The 24,381-nt window shown below is 42.5% G+C and overlaps 1 protein-coding gene across 1 annotated transcript; it reads right to left on the bottom strand.

The window, feature by feature from the left end:
• Window positions 1-8: 8 nt before the first annotated feature.
• On the bottom strand, window positions 9-17,728 carry si:ch211-217a12.1 (alanine aminotransferase 2-like). The gene is made up of 12 exons (XM_047349702.1): window positions 17,545-17,728; window positions 17,240-17,450; window positions 10,958-11,047; window positions 10,716-10,824; window positions 10,415-10,548; window positions 9,583-9,826; window positions 8,515-8,594; window positions 8,144-8,280; window positions 7,225-7,399; window positions 1,786-1,941; window positions 1,599-1,711; window positions 9-590 (listed from the first exon to the last, which is right to left on the bottom strand). The coding sequence occupies exons 2-12, from the start codon at window positions 17,384-17,386 to the stop codon at window positions 500-502; spliced, it is 1,476 nt and encodes a 491-aa protein (XP_047205658.1). The 5' UTR covers window positions 17,387-17,450; window positions 17,545-17,728; the 3' UTR covers window positions 9-499.
• Between the last annotated feature and the right edge of the window lie 6,653 nt (window positions 17,729-24,381).

The following is a 24,381-nucleotide window of genomic DNA, read 5'->3' on the forward strand; positions in this document are numbered from 1 at the left end:
GCTGGAGGTTGTTTTTGTAGACATTTTAAATGTACAGGCTGGAAGTAGATGCAACTTTAGGAAATAAATCATTTGAAAATCACAGTTTTAAACATAAACTCAAATGGATAGATCCTGCAACTAGCTTAAAAACACGTACCTCAATCTCAATATGGAGATTCATAGAAGGAGAACACAATCAGGAAATCATCTATCAGGTTAAATTAAGACAATCATTCAGCATCAAACGATCTGCCAGGAGATAAGATGCTTCTGCTACTGTAAGGCTCAAAGATCAAACAGAATCATAACAGTCTTGGCTGTGTGGTACTAAAAAGTGCTTTGTGTCCAGATGCTTAAAACATACTTTTCATACATATGAACTTGTCTGTTTAACGAGGAAACATTGAAGGTTCTGGCTGGCTACTCCAGAGCTGCTGCTTTATTCAAACAAAGGCACTTGAGATACTGGCATTTGGTACGCTGGTTCATGAGCAGAGGCTGAAATGATGGTGGGCCGTTAGGAAAACTCGCTTGTGAATCGCGAGTGAAAGTCTCGGATCTTCTGCAGCACCACCTTCAGCTTCTCAGTAGGAGGTAAGATGGTCATCCTGGATGGAGAAGAAATCAAAAGCACATGTATAATTAGATGTTGATAAACCTGAAGGAGTATGTTGGTGATCAATAAGAGGCACATTTTAACAAGCTGTATTTCTGGGGAACATTCATGTCTCCAGGGTCTTGCAGTATACAAAAACTCAGAACATCTCCATGATTAGTCACATTTATAAACTTCAATGATGTGTAGTTTTCTAAAGGTTCTTACAAATGGTCTACAAAGGTTTCATACATTTGTGTTCAGCCCCCTTTACTCTGATGCTGTGAAGTAAAATCCAGTGAAACCAATTGCCTTCAAAAGTGACCTATTTATAAACAGTTTACCTGAGGTAAAATAACCGTGTATGAGTGGAAAAAAACTAGCACTGCACATTATCCTGAACACACCATCCCCATGGAAACACGGGGATGGAAGAATCATGTCTGTGGAGTACTTCAGCAGGGACAGGGAAGATGTTCAGAGTCGATGGGAAGCTAAAGTTAGGGCAATCCTAAATGAAAACTTGTTAGAAGCTGTAAAAGGTCTGAGACCAAGATGGGTTCACTTTCCAGCTGAACAATGACCCTAAACAACCAGCCAGAGCTTTGATGGACCGCTTTAGATCAAATCATTTTCAGGTGTTAAAATGGTCCTGAAAATCTGGTAAGAATTGTCAAGTGGATTTTGCAGATGTTTACCGTCCAGCCTAGCTGGGCTTGAGATGCCTTGTAAAGAACGGGTAAAAGGTTGAGTTTAGATGTGCACTTGCAACTGTTATGGCAGCAACTGGTGATTTTATCAAGTATTCACTCGGGAGCAAAATACAAATGTACACTACATGTTTGTGTTCCTGAAAACATTTAAAAACCAAAAGCTTTCATTCAGATTTACACCTATACTCCAATTTATATTAGTAATCATATAAAACCCCAAATAAACTACACTGAAGTGAGTGGTTGCAAAAAAATAAAATGGAAAAAGTTAATTTTGTAAGATACTTAATATGATCAGTAATGCAAACCTGAAGTGGAAGGTTCCATCTCTCTGACCGAACCCACTTCCTGGTACCAAGCAGATTCCCTCCTCCTCCAGCAGCTTCATGCAGTAGAACATGTCTGGAACTACGCCGTCAGCCTGCAGGTAAACACGTATACATGATTGTGTGTCTGTATTACATCACAAGTCAGTCAGGGTATGTAGGAGCAGACCATGGCCTTGTCAATGGCTTTCTGAGGTAGAGTGATGCGGGGGAAGGTGTACATGGCGCCCTGGACCGGGTTACAGGTGATCCCAGGTACCGTGTTGAAGATCTCCTCTGTGAGCCTGGCCTTTTCTGCTAATGCGGCCAGCACAGCAGTCCGTTCCTGAAAGGGAAGCGTAATGAGTTAATTGATGACCTGAAACTGATTTCATGTTATGCCATGATAATTGTTCTTACCTGGCAGTAATAGATTCTGTAAAGCACAATGCCAGAACTCTGTGGATCAGTGCTGTTTTGAATATTGCACAGATCCTTGGTTGGATTAAGGCTGGAGAACTTTGAGAGCTAGGAAGTTTTTCCATCAGAACACTGCTGTTCCAGTTTGCCTTGTGCTACCGATGTATGTAACTCACTGGACCGTACCAAGTATGATGCTGACACCACCATGTTTTAATGCTTGTTCAGGGTGATATTTGATCTTAGCTGTTCTCCATCTGTAGAGTTTTGGTCTCATCTAATCAGATCACCTTCTTCAGCATGTTTGCTGTGTCATCACATGGATTGTAGCAAAATGCAGAAGGAACTTGTGTCTTTTTTCAACAATGGCTTTCTGCTTGTCTCTCTTTCACAAAGGCCAGATTGGTAAAGGTACCACTAATACTAGTGCTGTTTTCAAGGCAGTTCTTGCCTAGCCTGTCAGTTAACCTGTTAACACTGACCTGTCTGCTGTGTTCCTTGGTCTTCGTGATGCTTCTGTTTCTTCTTTCAGGTAAAAATAAAATGAAAACAATGTATAGAATCCCTTCCATTTCAAAACCATGCAGTACTTTGCCAATTGAGGATTTCTGGCAAGACTTGAAAACTGAAGTCTGCACGTGATCGCTGTCCAACCCGAACCTGCTTGAGATGCTTAATAAACTGGTGCACAACACATTTTCAAAATTATTTGTCAAAATGTTTAAATAACAGATTCAACCTCAAAATCATTCTTTTCTTTATGTTGGTCTATCACATAAAATCCCCAAAAAGAACAATGTAGACTAATACCTGCACGTTTTGTGTGTCTTCTCAAAACACACAAAACACACTACTTCCTGGGAGGTTGGCTTTCATTTCCTTTTTAATCTATCTTAATTTCTAGGATGTATATTCTAAATTGTCTGTTTTTAACCTGTCTGTTTTATTTGCAATATGTACAGCACTTTGTGAACCTTGGGTTGTCTTAAAGTGCTTCACAAATAAAGATGGTGTGGTAATTGTAACTAAAAATGCACTGGAAATATTTAGACACTTCTGACACCTTGAAGAATGTAATGTAGTCTTGATTCAACACAGAACAAAAACAGAAACAAAGTACTCGTACTTGTTGTCTTCCGCTTATCCGGGACCGGGTCGCGGGGGCAGCAGACTCAGCAGAGACGCCCACACACCCTCTTCCCAGGCACCTCCTCCAGCTCCTCCGGGGGGAGCCCAAGGCGTTCCCAGGCCAGCCGAGAGACATAGTACCTCCAGCGTGTCCTGGGCCGTCCCCTGGGCCTCCCGGTGGGACGTCCCTGGAACACCTCCCGAGGAAGGCGTCCAGGAGGCATCCGGTATAGATGCCCGAGCCACCTCAATTGGCTCCTCTCGATGTGGAGGAGCAGCGGCTCTACTCCAAGCCCCTCCCGGATGGCTGAGCTCCTCAACCTATCTCTAAGGGAGTGCCCGGCCACCCTACGGAGGAAGCTCATTTCCGCCGCTTGTATCCGGGATCTCGTTCTTTCGGTCATGACCCAAAGTTCATGGCCATAGGTGAGGGTAGGAACGTAAATCGAGAGCTTCGCTTTTCGGCTCAGCTCTCTCTTCACCATAACGGACCGGCACAGCGCCGATCTGTCTGTCGATCTCCCGCTCCATTCTTCCCTCACTCGTGAACAAGACCCCGAGATACTTAAACTCCTCCACTTGAGGCAGGAACTCCCCTCCAACCTGAAGAGGACAAGCCACCCTTTTCCGGTCGAGAACCGTGGCCTCGGACTTGGAGGAGCTGATCTTCATCCCAGCTGCTTCACACTCGGCTGCGAACTGCCCCAGTGCATGCTGTGGGTCTTGGCTAGAGGGGGCCAGCAGGACCACGTCATCTGTAAAAATAAGAGACGAAATCCTGTGGTCCCCAAACCAGACCCCCTCCGGCCCTTGGCTGCGCCTAGAAATCCTGTCCATAAAAGTTATGAACAGGACCGGTGACAAAGGGCAGCCCTGCCAGAGTCCAACATGCACCGGGAACAGGTCCGACTTAGTGCCGGCATTGCGAACCAAACCCCTGCTCCGCTTGTACAGAGATCGGATGGCCCCTAGTAAAGGGCCCCCGATTCCATACTCCTGGAGCACCCCCCACAGGGCATCACGAGGGACACAGTCGAATGCTTTCTCCAGGTCCACAAAACACAAGTGGACCGGTTGGGCAAACTGCCATGAACCCTCGAGCACCCTGTAGAGGGTATAGAGCTGGTCCGGTGTTCCACGGCCGGGATGAAAACCACACTGCTCCTCCTGAAGCCAGGGTTCGACTATCGGCCGGACTCTCCTCTCCAATACCCTGGCGTAGGCCTTACCAGGGAGGCTGAGGAGTGTGATCCCCCTGTAGTTGGAACACACCCTCCGGTCACCCTTCTTATGAAGGGGGACCACCACCCCAGTCTGCCAATCCAAACCCCGAGTCCCCAACCTCTGTTTCCACCAGGGAATGCATGATGGCAGGATTGAGGAGATCCTCGAAGTACTCCTTCCACCGGCCGATAATGTCCCCAGTCGAGGTCAGCAGCTCCCCACCCCCACTGTAAACAGTGTTGGCGAAGCACTGCTTCCCCCTCCTGAGGCGTCGGACGGTTTGCCAGAATCGTCTCGGGCCAACCGGTAGTCCTTCTCCATGGCCTCACCGAACTCCTCCCAGGTCCGAGTTTTTGCCTCTGCCACCGTCCGGGCCGCGACACACTTGGCCTCACGGTACCCGTCAACCGCCTCAGGAGTCCCACAAGCCAACCACAGCCGATAGGACTCCTTCTTCAGTTTGACAGCGTCCCTTACTGCCGGTGTCCACCACCGGGTTCGGGGATTGCCGCCGCGACAGGCACCACAGACATTACGGCCGCAGCTACGGGCAGCAGCATCGACAATAGATGTGGAGAACATGGTCCACTCAGACTTTATGTCTCCAACATCCCTCGGCATCTGGTCAAAGCTCTCCCGGAGGTGAGAGTTGAATACATCCCTGGCCAAGGGGTCCGACAGACGTTCCCAGCAGACCCTCACTATGCGCTTGGGCCTGCCAAGTCTGTCCGGCTTTCTCCTCCTCCAGCGGATCCAACTCACCACCAGGTGGTGATCAGTGGACAGCTCAGCCCCTCTCTTCACCCGAGTGTCCAAAACATGCAACCAAAGGTCTGATGACACGACAACAAAATCGATCATCGATCCCCTGCCTAGGGTGTCCTGGTGCCAAGTGCACTGATGGACACCCTTATGTTTGAACATGGTGTTTATTATGGACAATCCATGACTAGCACAGAAGTCCAATAACAAAGCACCGCTCGGATTCAGATCGGGGAGGCCATTCCTCCCGATCACGCCTCTCCAGGTGTCACTGTCATTTCCCACGTGGGCGTTGAAGTCCCCCAGCAGAATAATGGAGTCCCCAGGAGGGGCACTATCCAGCACCCCCGACAGGGACACCAAGAAGGCCGGGTACTCCGCACTACCACTCGGCCCGTAGGCTGAAATGACAGTCAGAGACCTCTCCCCAACCCGAAGGCGCAGGGATGCAACCCTGTCATCCACCGGAGTAAACCCCAACACGAGACAGCTGAGCTGGGGGGCGACAAGCAAACCCACCCCAGCCCGCCGCCTCTCCCCGTGGGCCACTCCAGAGTAGAAAAGAGTCCAGCCAGCCTAAGCATCCGGGCATCGGGCCGCCGTGGTGTCCACCTTCGTCCGCCGCCCAATCCTCTTTGCACCGGTCCCTCACGGTTCCCCCTGTAGGTGGTGGGCCCACTGGGGGATGGTCTCGCGTCTCTCGTTCGGGCTTGGCCCGGCCGGGTCCCGCGAGGAGCAACCCAGCCACCAGGCGCTCTCCGACGAGTCCCGACCCCAGGCCTGGTTCCAGGGTGGGACCCCGGCTCCGCCGTACCGGGCAACGTCACGTGCCTCGATTTTGTAGTCGTCATGAGGGGTTCTTGAACCGCTCTTTGTCTGACCCGTCACCTAGAGCCTGTTTGCCATGGGAGGCCATGATATATCGGGTCACTTGGTGGCATCATTCACCCACATCGATGCAGGAATAATGAATTAACATATGTTCAATCTGGGAACGTTGTGATTGCTGATCTTTAGTTCAATTTTATAACTTTAAACTAACACTAACCTTACACTAGCCGCTGGGAAACCCTTCAGATGTTTTATGTACCTGATTTTAAAGCAGAGGGGTTGTAATCTTTAAAAAGGTGGAAGCACAGCAAGACTGATGTAGAAGAATTTGCAACTGTGATCGATTTCCATCAGAGACTAAATAAGCTTATATTGTAAAACCAGATGCATGTAAAATGAAATCAAATCATTCTTAGATGACCCATATGATGCAGCCACTGAAAAGTACACAAACGCTCAAAAGAACCTACAGCAATCAGATTCTGAGCTATCAAACATTTCCCTGATGTACTGCTAAACAGAGGGCAAAATGTCTCTGTGTAAACATGTCTTCACAATGAAAACCCTTTGTTTTGGTTTTAACTTTACATGAAGCAATCATATCTGCAGTAAATATGGTGCTACTATCCCTTAACTACTTGCAGCTGTTTATCCTGGTCCCTTGTAGCCATTAGAAGGCATGACACTTTGCCTGCACAGTTCATTGACCTGCAATAATCAGCCCAAGGCTCAGAAACCCAGCTGAAACATGCAAAATGCTTGTTTTGCTGAAGCAGAGGAGTGCAGATGTATTTACTGTGTAAAAAAAAAAGCTGGAATATACTAGGTTTCCGACTTGAAGAAATGCTGAAATATTCTGTTTTTAATGCTAGTATAAAACCTCTACAGTCTGAGTGTAGTGTACAGTGACCTCAGTAATAATGAACAGCTTCCTCTCACACAGCACTTTGATCCTTCTGTCTGTGTGAGTTTACCAGAAACAGGTTAACAACATTACTACACCATGCATTAGATAATATTCTGTATATAATCCACTTTGCAAAGCTCAGACCGCTGTTTGAAACGTACAGTAACAAGCAGACCTCCAGCCCAGAGAAGCCGATTACTGCCTTGTGAGGACTCTGTCACACTCGGTGCAGGCTTTGTGTGCACAGATTATACTAGTCGGCCCTTATGTGTATTTACATAAGTAAAATCTATTTGCAGAAATGTTCAGGACTGCATCCGGGTGTGCTCTATGTGATTAGGGGTGTTTGTTTCTCACTTTCATGAATGAAGTGTAGGATGGCTCATCGGGCTGCGGGGGGTTCACCACCAGGTCCAGGAGAGCCTGTCCGGGGATGGGGGGGCACAGACGCACCGACACCAGCTTGGTGAGCTGCGCCTTCACCTCCGGGTCCATGTTGATCACCTCCATGTAGCCTCCACGGAACCCACACCTCATGAAAGCAAACAAAGAGAAGACAAACACAGAGATGACTGTACTGAAACCGATACACATCTGCACAGAGAAATAACTCCGGAGATCGTTTAAAGCTTGCCACATCACTACCAGCTGTAGATCAGCAGAAATACACTTAATGCTGAGAACAACAGAGAGTGCACCAATCACAAATATTAGAGATCGGTTAGAAACTATTTTTATTTTTTCTACAATGAGGCCTTTATCTGTCTCAACAAACTGCACAAGTTGTTTTGTAAAAAAAGGTTCAGGCCTTTGGTCCATGCCGACGAAGCCAGGAGAACCCATACCTTTGGTCTCTGTGGAGACTTATTGCTGTCAGCAACATGCTCCTTCCCTTTCATTCCCAAACTGTTTTACAACCCTGACGGCTCCATGGAGTGTAAATGTGAGAATTTGCTAAGATATTTCAAAATATTTCACTATGACTATAACTGCTGCAGTGGAGTTCTTCACCGCTGCTCTTATGCACCATTAGCAAATGCATCTGTGCACGAATTAACGCCGAGATTTTTTTATAACCTTTTACAGCCTTTCAGGCAAAACAAGCCAAATTCACCAAAGAAAAGGAATGTTTGATGAACCATTACAAGTGCGTCATGTTGTATTTCTCTGCAGAGGCTTTTGTGTCAACACGATAACTAACAGATCCCTAAACACAGCCACTGAAAAAGCATATTATTATTCTCATGTATAATAATTTGTAAATGTGGTTGCTTACTCTCCCATGTAGCACTTAGAGGTGGAGTGGAAGGAGGCCATCTCCACGGTGCTGGAATACTCCGGTCCCATCTCAAACAGAACCTTCTTAAAGGAATGAAACTTGCAGCCTTCAGCATACACGTTTTCCTGGTAGACCTGTGACAGAAAAACATCTTCAGAGCAAACTCTGGTTGCACAGGTATGAACTAAAATTTCAATAAATTATTAAAGGGAATGTGTGTGTTTTGTTATGCTATTTTGTGTGCATGCATAAGCGGGGCATATGCATAGGCAGAAGAAAATGAATTTGCTTTCATCTGAACTGGCTGCACCTTATCTTTTAGAACTTCTTTCGTTTGGGGCTTTAAGATGCATGAAACCTTCATTTACCTCATCAGCCATGAGGAAGAGATGCTCCTCCTTAGCAAATCGGATCACATCCTCAATACATTGCCTGCTCTGAACTTGACCTGTAATAGACAACAAAATATTATGATTGGAGTAAAGACAAGACAAGAGTGAGTTAGGATGTTTTGAAGATTTTCCTTGCTAGAAAAATCGGAAAGAATTTAAACCTATAATTGCAATTTTTTTTTTCTATTTTAAATTCAAATTGTTTTTTAATACAATCACTGGTACCACAGATAATGGCTCCCCATGTAATCAGTACAACTTCTTTATGCCACTAGGGCAGCTTTCAGTTTTTTTCTATGGCATTTCTCAAGGTTGGGGTCCACAGAAAGAGATCTTTGAACCTTTATTTCCCTCTGCCCAACCTCTCTAGATTGTCCAGAGTCCTCTGACGCGGTCTTCTCTGCGGCTCACTCCACTGGTTTTCCATGGGATCAATGTCTGTGGACTTTTTGTCTGATGAACCTTGTTTGTATTAATTTAACTGATCAATATTCTACTGAAAGACCCAGTTATGTCCCAATCTCCCAGTTTACTGATAAAAACCACTAGAACTTTCTGTCATATCCCCAAGTATTTCAAAACGGTTTATAATGCCACACACTCAAACACTGTTCCCTGGCTCTTTGGAGGATAAACAGCCCCACAGCATTACAGATCCTCCACTATACCTAACAGTGGGCATGAAGGGCTTTTGCATATTATTCATTCACAAGGAGAGCTTGTCTGCAAAAAAAAAAAACCTGTCACATGTCTGGCTTACATGAACGACATGTTCTCTTATCATTTCGATTTTGAATGTATACAATAGAAATTCTTCTGTTATAATTATTTTAAAGGAATCATTAGGGGTCCCAATACGTCTGGCAGTGCTAATTCTGTTTAAAATAACTATTTCTTAATTTGGGTTTTGTTTTCTGTATATTTGGATTCATATACTCGAATCCAAATTTTGGATTTGTCTAAAACGTTGTGTGAAATATCATTTGGCTGCAATAAAAGGTGTGCCAGTAAATGTGGAGGGTGCTGTGTATATGGAAGGCCTACCTGTGGGGTTCCCGGGGTTGATGATGCAGAGTACACGGGGCTTGCAGCGCTGCTTGGCTTCATTTAGGGCTCTCCCGAGCTCCGCCAAGTTCAGACTCCAGCAGTTGTCTTCGTCCAGATAGTAGCTGATCTGCACAGCGCCCAGGTCTGCCAGGGCGGCCGAGTAAAGAGGGTACTGAGGGATGGAGATCATCACCCCTGTGCGGTCTCGACCCTCACCGCAAACCAGCAACTTCAGAATGGTCTGAGATTTGGAGAAGTGTTTACCAAGTTGATTTTGGACATTGTAAACACATCATTTATGAAGGAATTTGGAATCAAGCCTTTATAAATGTCAAACCCTGTCAAAAGTTTTTGATTAAAGATGAATTACTTAAAATACACAGAAAAGCCATTTAATAAACGGACATGAATGTAAGCAGAAGTTATTTCCACATCAAAAACCACCACTGCTCAGAATGTAGAGAGGAGTTGCAGTATGGCCATACAGTCATAGGGCCATTTGATAGGCAGTCAAATATTTAAGACTGCCGCTAAAATCTGACACCTCTGCCTGTACACTCTGTGCCAGATATGCCACTATTTATTACTTCATGGGCCGGTTGTTATATCTTTGTGGTACATTGTATCCAAGTGTTACTCAGCTGTGTAAATTGGTTACATAAAAGTTTAAGTGACAAAGGTCTGTGGATGGATTAAAGTCAGAGATGTGTAGAGTACAGCTTAGTAAGTACATAATTAACAGGATTTAAGGAACAACACATCTAATAAGTCAGCTGTGCAGCATGTCACTAGTTTGTGAGGGAGGAGGTAATAAAGGTGTGATAAATACCACAATAGCATCACTGGCCCCAGTGGAGAGGTAGATGTTGTCGGGGTTGGAGGGGATGCCGCCGTCTCTCTTCTCAATGTAACGTGCCACATCCTGGCGAATGCACTCGATTCCCTGGCTGGCACTGTAGGCCCCTGCAGGACAGGAGAGTGGACTTTAAATGTACTGCACAGATAAGCTGACCCTGTTTAACATACATTAGATCTCACACAGTGACTGATTGTGAAGGTGCATAGCAGTTTGAATATGTGATTGATTGGAGGGAGTAAAGGGGTGTTGGGTGGGGGGATAGTTGTCCTACCTATACTGTGACCCCCACAGGCATCGAGAATACGCCGAGCTCTCTTCTTGGCATCCTCTGGAAACTTGTTGTCTTCCAAAAGTTCTGGGTAGGAACAAAGGGCCAACACCTGGGAGAGGAACAAATGCCATTCAGCTACAGCCCTGAGGCCAACTTCAATCAATGAGAGCCTCGTGTTATCAAAGACGATGCAAACACAGCAAACTATCAGAGGAAGAATCCAGCTAATGAATGAGTCTAACCTGTCTGAAAAATGTGATTGGTCTCTGGCCCATAGCATGGGCATCGCCTATGTTGGCCTTGATGACTTCTGTGAAGGGTTTCTTCACTCCCTGCAACAAAAGAAAACAAGTGTAAGAGTCTGTTTAGTGAGACCGATCTTTGTAGAGGGTTCGAACGCAGTGCTTTCTGTTCAACTGTCACATAAATGCCAATAAATACATTGAAGTGTCTGGTTGTTAAGTGACACAATCTGAAAACATTTAAGAGGTCTTGATACTTTTGCAAGGAGCTGTAAATCAAATGAAAGGCTCAAAATAGTAAAATGAGAACTGCTTATACCTTGCATTGACCCCCTCACCCCCATTAACCTCCCCCTATGGTTTACAGAGAGCCTGGTCTGTAGAGGACTGCTGGTCAGGGAAGGGATCACAGAAACGCAACCCATAAACAGTGGGTGGGTTGTGTTTCTGTGATCCCTTCCCTGACCAGCAGTCCTCTACAGACCAGGCTCTCTGCCAGGGTCTTTGTAAACCATAGGGGGAGGTTAATGGGGGTGAGGGGTCAATGCAAGGTAATGCAATGTTCATCAAGACATGCTGGCCTTAATCTAATCACACGACCGGCTTCTATTATCTTAATGTTTCACTTCCTCTGCTCATCTTCTCTTCATCAACAGATCTGCTCTCGTCATCTCTCAGACTGAATTGACTAACCCAAACTCAGGGTGTGTTCGCTGGATCCGGCACCCTGCAGCTGTTGCTGTTTCTCACATGACGTCAAGCAAAACGACAGCAGAGAGTCTTGTGTTATTTTGTGGCAACCAGAGCAGAAAAGGTCAGAGTGGAAACCGTGATAATCAAGGAGCCGGGCTACTTTAATATTGTGGGGATACAAAATCAAAAAAACTAATAGTAACAACATTTCACTTAAGCTAGATGCAGCTACTGGTGGAAAAAAAAAAATGTTTTACAGGAAAGTTGGATGGAAAAAAATAAATCAATGTGGCCAGAAGAACATTGTCTCACACGCGCACAAATCAATATAGAAAAGAACAAATACAATGAGGGCAAAATCTTTGGAAAATGAATAAATTAGTAAATTCACAATGTCATAAAAGTACTTGTTTGTTAATATTAATAGTTATGTAAAGCACGACAGGTTGTTACAGGTCATTTACGTTTCAACAGCCAAGCAATAGTCAGCTGACAAACCACAACATTTACTGAATGGAAATAGAATATGTAGCTGTAATATGCATTTATTTATTGACTTTTCTTAAAATAACACAATAAAGCTCATTTGTACACTCCTTTAATGTAAAAACGTTTCGCTGTCCCAAATTGATTTCTATCATGTACATGTAGAAATATGAATTTTAAAACCCTAACACAGAAATGTGCAGCATTTATTTTTAAAATAATGTTCTTCGCTCTGATTTGGTGTGATTTGAAAGGCTTCCATGATCACAGAGATTGAATGATGGCAGAGACTAATTTCTCAGGGCTTCTTTTGTTTCACATTAAATCAGATCTATGTAACTGGATCCAGCTTGTTTCCCTTTTAATCTCGTTCAACAAAGAGTGCAGTTGTTCTTCAAGCCAGTTATTTCCTGCGTTCTCCTGCTCAGTCAGCACCAGGGACTGATTACACAGGCCTGACCAACGCAGCCAGGCCGAGTGACCCAGAGGACTGAGTAGAGCCCTGTTACAACTACAAACATCAATATATTTTATCTGGATTTCTTGGGAATTGCTTGAAGCGGAAAGAAAAATATAATTTGGTTTTACATTTATTTTAACAAATATAAATTTGAAAAATGTGACATAGGTTTACATTTAGCCATGTGAGTCAAAACTCTGTAAAACCACATTTTGCTGCCATTTTTTAACCCATTTTTCTTTTCAAAGTAGTTGAAGGATTTAGGTCTGAACTTTGACCATGCCATTTTCACACTTTGATCTAAGCCATGCCTCAGTTTCAAGACTTTTGCCGCTTCAGGTTTCCTCCCATAACTGTATAAAAGCATCCATACAGCGTGATGCTGCCACCATCATGGTTCACTATCGGGATGTGGTCAGGGTGGCCTATTTGCATGTCTGTGGTTGTAATGAGAAAATGTGTGTAAAATGTTAAGGGGTGTGAATACTTCTGCAAGGCGTTATACAGTTTTAAACAGCACAGTTAAACTACTCTAATGTAACCCCTTTAACATATGCAAACTGGAAAATACACATGGCTAATTTCCTCATATTTTTCTTCAAAGACAAAAATATCTCCAAGATAAGACACCTAATGAAATTAGGCCCAATTTTCACACCATTTAAAAAAATTAAATGGGAAAGAGATGCAGAAATGTACAAATACCAGACAGGTTATCTTTCCCATGCTCTTGCTCCTGTGTCACCTATTGTCACAGAAAAGAACCGATCTGCCAGAAGCTGAGATCCAAGCCTGAATTAGCTTGCACCAGAGCAGGCAGTGTCAAGCCAGATGTCTGTGTAAGGATTTATAAGGGTCATCAACAGCACACATGCACACACAAATGCATTAAATCTGCTGAGCCACCAGTAAAAGTGTTCCAATGGCAGATCTGATAGGAAACACACCCGCAGATGACTCGACAACTGCTGCCATGCAAACCCTACGAACCCTCTGAAAACACCTCAGGATTTCAGATTTTGATTTTGTGTTAAAATTTCAGACACAGGCCACCATGCTTCCAAGATAATTATTTTGTTAGCTGTGCAAGACATGATTCTTCCCGATTATGGGCGTAGAAAAACAAATGGACAGCCAAAAAGCAGAGCACTTTCATAAGAGCTGCTTGTTTTGAATCTCCAGAGCCCGGTGGGCCCCAGCAAGCTTTCTCCCAAAGACACAAAAGAGGACAGAGAATGCTCAACTTATGTAACAACACTTCACAATGTACACGACCTCAGAATCACGCAGGCATCTCAGACAAAAGAAGAGCAAAATGTACCCAATGCCAGCCAGGGCTGTCCACAACAGCTTATCACATGTCTCAAGAAAGAGGACATGGAAATTAGCTCTAGAGATTTTGAAAAACATCCCCTTTAAACCAGCTTACCTTTCCTTATAAGGTACAAGTAGATCAATACCATGCCTGTTGGAATGTAATATGAGCAGAACTTTACACGCCAGGACTTGAAAACAAGACCTGCTTTCCCTGTCCCACCCCTAATCACAGAGGAAGCCAGCAAAAAGTAAACTGTTCAAAAAAACAAATCATAGTTTTCTGTATGGCTGCAGCAAAACGAACTAAGTTGCTATACAACAAACAATGGTTGATGCGTTTCATGTAGATTACATTCCAACAAAAGTGGAATAGTCCTACCAGTTAGTGCCACCATGCATGCACCTGCAGTTCTAAGAAGGGCGAGAAGTGCCACCATCCCATAAATAAATGAAGCAACAGATTATTAAAAAAATATATGTCATTACTTTGTCGAAAGTTAAAAAAAGGCTACAGGTGTTTTGTCAGCTTAAACCACCAAAGTCAGTGGGCAGGACTAGTGCTGCTGCAGTCACTATAATTGGTCTAAAGTAGCTTTGCTGTGCAGGTTAACCAATCAAATAAACATGTCTGTTTAACAGGTGATAGTGATAGTTAAAATTATTTAATTGAGCTCTGCAACTGAAGCACTATAAAATAATAAACACACACACATATATGTATATATATATATATATATATATATATATATATATACATTTTTTAATGTAGTTTTACTATGGCTTGTAAAAATAATAAAATTATATATTTTTGGGATTTTGTTGGACCATTTGTTTGATGAATATTGGACCATTTGCACGTTGCTGGACGCCACTATGCCCTTTTCAACGTCATTGGCCATTTTGTACTGCAGGATAGGCTGTTCCTACAAATCCTGGCGGGCACCGCGTCTGATATGACGGGGCGTCCCAAGTCTGACGTCACAAGACACTATATAGGAAGGCACCCATTTTGAAAACTCGCCTTCAGCTGGAGACCGTGACGCGGTGACCACGCAACTGAAGCATCATCTGGAGAAGAGTCCCGAGTGGATTTCATTTATTCTCCTTCGTTGGCCAACGAAAAATTCATGAACGAGGTTTCTGGAATGAGAAGGCCAGAAATTTCACTTTGCTGATCAAAGATGTGAGTTTAACACGTAACCAAAACCACGGAGTTTCAAGGAGACGCAACTTTCCCTCCGTGCTCGGTTCTAGTCGACTGTGATGGTCAGATCATATTTTTCCTTTTTGCCAAGGAGGACAAAGGACAAAAATTGACCGCTCTTCCCAAAGTTAACTGTGGACGCACATTAACTTCAAACTTCTTTTTTTTCTCTCTTCAACTCTGCTCAGAAGGAAGACAATGACAAGTAAAACCCATCCTTTATTTTTATTTCTTTCTTAGAAAGTCTGGGCAGGGTAGAGTAGGTTTTAGTGCGTTTAGATTCGCCATTTAATCTAATGTGTTCTGAATTATATGTGCATGCAACCTTTTTATTGAAACTTTGATGTGCCTTGTTGGATGTCTGGAAGCCGCTGTGCTACCCAGCTTTGTGTGTGCTTTGCGGGGTTGTTGAACACCTGAGAGCAAGCGCAGGTGCGCTGTGAGACTGGACTGTTATAATAACCTCATGGGGAAATTCACCATTTTCTTTGTCTTCAACTTTACTGCCTACTAGCTTGCCGCCAAAAGTTTTATAACTCTTTGTGTGCTCACCCATCGCAGAGTTGGTGGATGTTTTATGACTGAATTGCAGTTTGAGCTGCGTCCCAACCTCCACTCACCACCACATCCCTTTGTCATATTATCATTTTTGCCATAACTGCTGTTTTGTTTTATTTTGTTTAGTTAGATATTTTACCCCTTTTGTGTAAAACTTTGCATGTTTGAGTAGGTGAAGATTATTAAATTGGAAGAGCGGATTGTATCAGGGCTGTGATTTAATAAATGTTCACATAGATAAACAGAAGGCGTTTTGTGTTTATTTTGTGCAAGAGTGATTCGTCAGTCAAGATAAGGTTGAAGTTCCACACATTTCGGCAGAAATGGTCGATTAAACAGTGACATCTCTGGTAATAGTTATTAATTATTACTGAGTATTTGACGGTTGTAATTATCAAAGGCGTTGAGCCACAATTACAACACCAGAAGACATCCCTGGTCTCGATTCATAAATGAGGATTTTGGTTAAGAAATTAATTTAGTCAAATTATGATTTTTTATTATAATTATTGATAAAGATTAATTAATCAATAATCATAATTCTAACAGATTTGACAGATGCTTTGATGCATAAATTGGGATAAACCTGTAATTCCTTCTTTATAGGCTGGAAGGCAAGCCAAGTTTATTTATAGAGCACCATTCATACACAAGGCAAGTGTTTTACATTAAATCACAGGAAGACAATAATATAACAAAAACTGTTAAGCTTTGCTTAATAGAGCTTGAATGTGAGTTTAAAATACAAACTTAATCTCCCACGTTTCATTCAGCCATCAGTGATTGGCCAAATGATTCATCATGTGAGATTCTTTGATTGAAGAAAGCAGTAAACAAAAATGTTTTCAGTTCTGAAGGAGCCTAAGGTTTCTGTACAACTCAAAACAGGAATCAGATCGACTACCTTTATCAGAGAACATGCAGTACATATTTTCTTCGTGATGTGGTGCAGTCCTTAGGATAAACACTTGTAACTGATCCACATCTGAAGCTTCAAGACGAAATGTGGAAATCGGTATCAGCTTTCAAAATCCAGGCCTGGTACATCCATAAAGGTCATTAGAGTCAAACTCTGGCTCAGTCAGTAAATCTAAGACTCTTGCAACTGAAATGGATCTCTGATACATCAGAATGTAAATTGGAATTTGTCAATCTCCCCTCTGCTATAGTGTTTTTCATGGTCAGGTGACCATCTTGATTATTGCGCCTCTCATGAAATCATCAACCCAAATACACAGAGCTGAAGTAGTATTTTTTTTCTTCAATGCACTCTTTTAAAGGCTTTATATTTAATGACATGGTGCTGTGGAAATTCTTATTTTATCACTCACTTGGGGCGTTTACTGTCATTGACCATGTATTGTTTAAAAAGAACCACCGCTGGATATATTTTTAAATGTAAAGGAGGAATTCCCCATAAGTGTTTAAGAGACATGCCAAAGAAAGTCAGCTGTAGAAAGAGATTTTCCAGTAAACATACGCTGCCTTATGTAAATAAAACAAGGATTTTCTAACGCCAGCTCATTTGTTTCTGACAGACACGTTGGCTGTGTTGTCAGTTTACCTCTCGGAGCTCCTTCTCTATCTGCACCGCCCGTTGGACGATGGGGCCGCGGACCGCGTACTCCACCCGCTTCACGTTGGGGTTCATGTTCTCTACGGTCAGCACCTTCCTCCGACACGGTACCCCGTCCACTGCCTGTTGGGACATCCTGACTGCGTTGTGGTCCCCGCTCCCTCCGTTTTCTGTCAATGTCACAAGCTGGAAGGGTTTTCTAAAAAGTTGTTAAATGAAGGGAGACGAACGTTACTGAGAATAAACAAAAGTTCGTCGCTGCAAAAGAGCAGATAAAGTGTATCTGTTGTTACCAGCTGCTCTGCGGGGAAAGCAATGTTCAAGTCCTTTCAGCTCAGCTTCTTGGAGAGAGTTTAGAGCCTCCCGGTGCTCATATTCAGAGCCGGGCCGCCACGCCTCCGTCCGCCGGTTGGTTGGACTTTCTCCCTTCAGTTGGTCTCTGAAAGGGGCCTGCCAGTGATACGTTCAAGGGCTTTAGGAAAGTCTAACTTTACGTTCTTAACATCGACAGAGTACACACTTTGTCCGAGCTCCCGCACCCCGTTGGCGGTCAGACGCCTCGGAGCCCCTCCGGTCCTTGGAACCCCGGAAGCCATCACACACTCTATCTAACTCTGACTCTTAAAGGAACGACTCTCAACCCAGTTATACCGGCTGCTCCACTTTCAACCCCGGTGAAAAACAGCTATGAGTCATATTAATAAAGGTTATTCCTAACAACTTTTAAGGAAAAAAAATACGAGTGCTCTGTCAACATCCGCTGACAAACAGCTGTGTTTACATTAAAACTTCTTTTGGGTCACCCGAATAAGGGTTGAAACTTTCCGTTTAACTGCCCCAGTCCATTGAATGCGGCACAAAACCCGTTAGAGAAACCTTATTTTCACTCGGATGCAAGGTGAGGTTTACGTTGCGTTGTGGGGGAACCTTAGAAGTTTGGTATCGACCCATTTACCTGGTGAATAATGCGATACTTTTAAGGGAAGCCCGTTTGGAGCTACTTATCCTGAATAACGAGAAGGGCACATCGTCCATGTGCTTATTTGAATATATTTGCATTGACAACTGCTTTCGCTCGCAGCTATTAAGCAGAACCATTAATTGTGAACGATGAGAAACACCTTCTGTTGGGGCACCCCGAGAAAGGTTTGAAAGGGGTGGCCATGGACCGGCACCACGAGATTAGGAACTTCTGACCCTCAAATTGAGCAGGCTCCCCAAAGACAGATTTTTTAAAATTATTCGAGGCAGTATCTTATCATCACTTTCGTTTTTTTGACTAAAAATATAAAGTATTTAAGAGATAAAAAAAAAAAAAATCTATGCAGTTTATATAAAAATGCAGTTTTTAACTGACATTAGCCAGCTACCTTAATGCACTGGCACTCTAGTTATTTTGTGTAAACTGGATCACATTATAACAAGCTTGCAGTTACCATGCTTTCTAAGAAAATTGAGATTAATAAAATTAATTAAAATAAAGTAGTCAACTAATGACACTGCACTCTACTTGCTCTACCTCTACCCAGCCGTCTTCACTGGGGGACACAGAAACCGGAGGCTCCTCTGCCTAGGTGATGGACAACCAGGCGTCCCTGGGGAGAAGACGCAGCTCAGTAATTCTGGGCCTCCACAGAGATGTGTAAAAATTTATTTTATACGCTAAAAAAGTGAACATATGATGCATTCACAGACAAAAAATTAAAGATGTGAAAGCTTGCTTTTAAGGTAGGATCTACTAAGAAGACTGAAGTAAGACTTAAGTCAGTTTTAGTCAGTTTAAGAACTTGTTTTATTGCACATATTTTTATAAGTAATCATATGTATGACTGGTACTTGAACTGCTCGAATGAAGAGTAATTAATTAGTAGTTGCTTGCGTTTCTAATCTGATGCTGTGATTTTATCTAGTGGTTGATACAAACACTGTGAAAAAAGAAAAATTGGCAGAACTCAAAATTTTAAAAACCGTGCCTCTTGTCATCTTTAGCTCTGAATATGGCTTCATCTCTGTGGTTTATTGATAACATTTCTAACGTTTTAATTATTCTGTTGCCATATTTAGGGCGGTATGTGGACAATGCATTGGGAGAGTAACAGCAGACTCACATATGCATAAATAAATTAATAAATGTTACAACTCATTGGAGTTTGTCCTCTCTTTTCTTACCTTCATGAGCTGACCAGCATGGGGTATTGGGGTTGGCAGAATAGTGGTGGTTAGAAAATGATAGGACTCCCCCTTAATAGCACTAATGTAGAACCTGTAACCTTATGCTGAAAGGCAACAGTGCTAAGAACTGCGACCCCATGAGGTCAACTACCAAATTAAATTCTGTTTAGGGTCCAATCTGCCTTGAACCAGCTCTGAATCAAGCCCAATCGAACCAAGATGCAGCCTAAAAATGCAAACTCTACAGTGTCCCACTAAACACAAAGGGTTGTTACATTCTGCCATTTCACATTTCAGAACTAAAGTGTTTTGTTTTTTTTTATGTGTAAATGTAGTGTATAGTCATAGACCATAGTCATGGTGACCAGCCGCATTTATCATTAACTATTGATGATATCAGACATGAATCATGACTAAAACCTTAATGTCACCAGTAGGGATGAGCAATTATACTTCCGTTTATCTTTATTATATTTTTGTAATCGTCATATGAATTTTGATACATTGTGACAATGATAAACTCTACATAACGCTGTTTGCAAACCCTCAAAACTAAAGCATTGTTGGGATTGTTACTTTTACTGTTCTTTTCCAGAGTTGGTTACATGACAGCAGCCAAAATATTTAAATATATTCAGGAATAGGATTAAATGCACTTATTGTGAGCTTTCTACAGATAAAATGGCACTACTTAACGTAAATGGTGTCCTGAAGTAACATTTATAAAAATTAAGTTTGTTGCGTGGTTTTTTGTTTCAAGGGCAGTATTTGTGTTTGCGCAGCTTTAACTGCAGAGATTTTAAGTCACGTCTATGCAATCTATTGCCCAAAAAGACTGCAATATTTATGAATATTGTTTATCTTTCCTTTCATCGTTATCAAAATAAATTCTGCAAAATACCGTGGTCAACTTTTACATCGACATCACCCATCAACAGTAAGTAAAATACATCTTTTGAGTTATTTGGTCTCTGTGTCAGGGATTAATAAAAAAAAAAATTAACAGAATGTAGGTAAAGAAAAACCTAACAAAGTAGCTTTATATAAAAACTCATTACATTTTGTGTAATGTGTTTAATGGGAATATAAAATTTTTTCATTATTAGACTAAAGAGCAGAATTTTCAGCCAGGGATTCACTTGGACTACAACAGCAAAGTTCCCTATGTGCCCTTTGATTTACAGAGTTGTTAATTAACTAGAACCCGTTGCAATGTTACAACAGAACAAACAGCATCTCATACAGAAAGTTACAGCCTACACAGCAAACGGGTGGTTTAGCCAGTTGTTTTTCAAGCAGTAGTTCCACCCTACACTGCTTACTTTACACAATCTTGCTGTATTTGCAGCGAAAATATTTAAAAGTGTTTGATTTTAAAAGAATTATTAATATTTTTTAGTTTGCACTGTGCAGAATGCAAGAGCACGTGTCCAGTGTCACACATTGTAACATGAAATTAATAATTAGATTATATACAGTATGCGTAACCCGAGTAAATATAATACTAACTCCAAAAACCTGCACTGTCTGAGAGATCTGTGATAGCTGCTGTTGCTGAAACTTCAGTTTTTCATTAACATTCCTGGTAGAAACAGGTCAGTAATGGAACCTTTTCAAGTTCTTTAAATATTCTGTGAAATTCTCCTCTGTTAGCTCTCCATCACAAGATCTTAATGACCAAAACGTATGCCCAACCATGCACATTTCTGCTGCTTGAAAATTCAGCATGTGGTTGAAAAAAAGGTTCAATAAAGTGGTAAAATAAAAAATAGTAAAAGAAAAAATGAATATGTGCTATAGCGTTTGTTGCTGCTGAAGATAACTACAGAACATTTTAGTGGCTTCTTTAAAACACTGTCACTTCAACCTTTGGCTGAACCATTTCCTTGAAAGCCTTTATTTTGACAAGCAAGCACAACGGATTAAATTCAGCAGTCATTAACCTGATCCTAAATTCACAGCCTAATTTCACAGGGTTAGACAGTGGCTCGCAAAAATATTCACAAAGTTTCCAGATTTTGTAAACATGTGAAGTACGGAAGTACGAAGACGAATGGAGCTAAATACACACCAATCCTAGATGAAACCCTGTAAATGACTCATGTGTTGACTTTGGCCTAGACAAAGTCCAAACCTAGATCCAATTCAGAATATGTTGCAACACTTGCAAATTAATGTTCACGGATATTTTATGCTCATTTTGACTGTGCTTTAGCTATTCTTCAAAAATGCTGTGCGAAACTGGAAGAGACCAACCCTAAAAGCTTCGCAGCTGGTATCGCAGTCACAATAAAATACTTTGAAGTTTGTGAGAAAGGTTGAAGGGAAATGATTATATTTGCAAGACACTGTATTTAATATACAGTATAACTGGACTACTTCATTATGTAACAGTACTAAAGCTGGTAGAGGCTTTAACCGATTTCTGCAAACTGGGTTTATAGCTTTTAGAGAAAAGACCTTTAACTGCTACACTGATTGTCCTATTGTGTCACACATTTAATGTGCACAGCTGAATTTACAAAAACCTGACCTAACTTTAGGTCACATCTATTATGAGCACATGATGGTGGGCTTAGAGCTATAAAACAAGACTAAAAGCAGAAAGGTTTAGTGAGATGAAACCAGTTAAAGAACAGGTTGCTTTAAAAAAAGAGATCATCAAACCAACGTTCATGTAAGGAAACGCCAAAGACATCTTGGAAAGAGTTTGGGAAAGACATTTGATATCTCCAACTAAAACCGGTCGCATCCAAGCATGTGATGTCCCGGTGACGTTTGAGTGTCATGCAGCATGCCTTTTGGCTGCATCAAATGACAAGCGAATATAATAGGTCATGTTTAAGGTCAGCTCCTTCAAAAAGTAAAATATGATGGTTTGAGTAAATCTCAGCTGAGTAGTGCTCACAGCTCAGGAGCACAGACCGGTTTCCATTATAACACAAGACATACAGAACTGCTGCAAGGATCCCCACCAACCCATGTGGAAGTGTAAGTCTGGTGCACCTTTAAAAGAAAATATTTCAACATGAAGCAGCAACCAAGGCTGTCACATTGCCATTTATTTCCTTTATATCAGCTGCTGCCCTGGCAGGCTGATCAGAACAGACTAACATCTGAGATGTACTCGGAGTGAGAGTGTGATGAAAGAGGCAAAGACAAAACTTGACTTCACCGTTGTAAATCAACCTTACAAAGCCATTAAATCATGATCTGGGCTTTCCCGAACTGCTTAAAGAAATAGTAAAATTGGTGCATGGAAACCTCTGACTTTGAGGAGAGTAATAGAAATGTCTCTGTCTCATTTTTCTGGCATTAAGCAAATAGAAATAATTTCAACAATTCTACGTGATTTAAAACAGGAAATACTTAGTTTGACCAAAAAGGTTTGTGTCCTTTAGTAAAGTATTGTAAATGTCTGGTTTCTACTGTAGTTTCACACACACACACCAACTTTGTGGGGACATTTCTATTACTCTCCTCAAAGTCAGACGTTTCCATGCACCAATTTTACTATTTCTTTAAGCAGTTCGGGAAAGCCCAGATCCTGATTTCATGGCTTTGTAAGGTTGATTTACAACGGTGAAGTCAAACAAAGGCACGCCTGTAGATGTACAGGTCCTTCTCAAAATATCAGCATATTGTGATGAAGTTCATTATTTTCCATAATGTCATGATGAAAATTTAACATTCATATATTTTAGATTCATTGCACACTAACTGAAATATTTCAGGTCTTTTATTGTCTTAATACGGATGATTGTGGCATACAGCTCATGAAAACCCAAAATTCCTATCTCACAAAATTAGCATATTTCATCCGACCAATAAAAGAAAAGTGTTTTTAATACAAAAAACGTCAACCTTCAAATAATCATGTACAGTTATGCACTCAATACTTGGTCGGGAATCCTTTGGCAGAAATGACTGCTTCAATGCGGCGTGGTATGGAGGCAATCAGCCTGTGGCACTGCTGAGGTCTTATGGAGGCCCAGGATGCTTCGATAGCGGCCTTTAGCTCATCCAGAGTGTTGGGTCTTGAGTCTCTCAACGTTCTCTTCACAATATCCCACAGATTCTCTATGGGGTTCAGGTCAGGAGAGTTGGCAGGCCAATTGAGCACAGTGATACAATGGTCAGTAAACCATTTACCAGTGGTTTTGGCACTGTGAGCAGGTACCAGGTCGTGCTGAAAAATGAAATCTTCATCTCCATAAAGCTTTTCAGCAGATGGAAGCATGAAGTGCTCCAAAATCTCCTGATAGCTAGCTGCATTGACCCTGCCCTTGATAAAACACAGTGGACCAACACCAGCAGCTGACACGGCACCCCGGACCATCACTGACTGTGGGTACTTGACACTGGACTTCTGGCATTTTGGCATTTCCTTCTCCCCAGTCTTCCTCCAGACTCTGGCACCTTGATTTCCGTATAACATGCAGAATTTGCTTTCATCCGAAAAAAGTACTTTGGACCACTGAGCAACAGTCCAGTGCTGCTTCTCTGTAGCCCAGGTCAGGCGCTTCTGCCGCTGTTTCTGGTTCAAAAGTGGCTTGACCTGGGGAATGCGGCACCTGTAGCCCATTTCCTGCACACGCCTGTGCACGGTGGCTCTGGATGTTTCTACTCCAGACTCAGTCCACTGCTTCCGCAGGTCCCCCAAGGTCTGGAATCGGCCCTTCTCCACAATCTTCCTCAGGGTCCGGTCACCTCTTCTCGTTGTGCAGCGTTTTCTGCCACACTTTTTCCTTCCCACTGAGGTGCCTTGATACAGCACTCTGGGAACAGCCTATTCGTTCATAAATTTCTTTTTGTGTCTTACCCTCTTGCTTGAGGGTGTCAATAGTGGCCTTCTGGACAGCAGTCAGGTCGGCAGTCTTACCCATGATTGGGGTTTTGAGTGATGAACCAGGCTGGGAGTTTTAAAGGCCGCAGGAATCTTTTGCAGGTGTTTAGAG

The sequence above is a fragment of the Girardinichthys multiradiatus genome, chromosome 21 (genome assembly GCF_021462225.1).
Source record: "Girardinichthys multiradiatus isolate DD_20200921_A chromosome 21, DD_fGirMul_XY1, whole genome shotgun sequence".
NCBI lineage: Eukaryota > Metazoa > Chordata > Actinopteri > Cyprinodontiformes > Goodeidae > Girardinichthys > Girardinichthys multiradiatus.

Excerpts from the sequence above, each read along its gene's own strand:
- si:ch211-217a12.1 (XM_047349702.1), bottom strand. The coding sequence starts at position 17,386 with ATGTCCCAACAGGCAGTGGACGGGGTACCGTGTCGGAGGAAGGTGCTG. Across the intron at positions 8,281-8,514 it reads TCTTCCTCATGGCTGATGAG|GTCTACCAGGAAAACGTGTA; the intron begins GTAAATGAAGGT and ends TTTCTGTCACAG. Across the intron at positions 1,942-7,224 it reads CCTACACTTCATTCATGAAA|GAACGGACTGCTGTGCTGGC; the intron begins GTGAGAAACAAA and ends CTTCCCTTTCAG.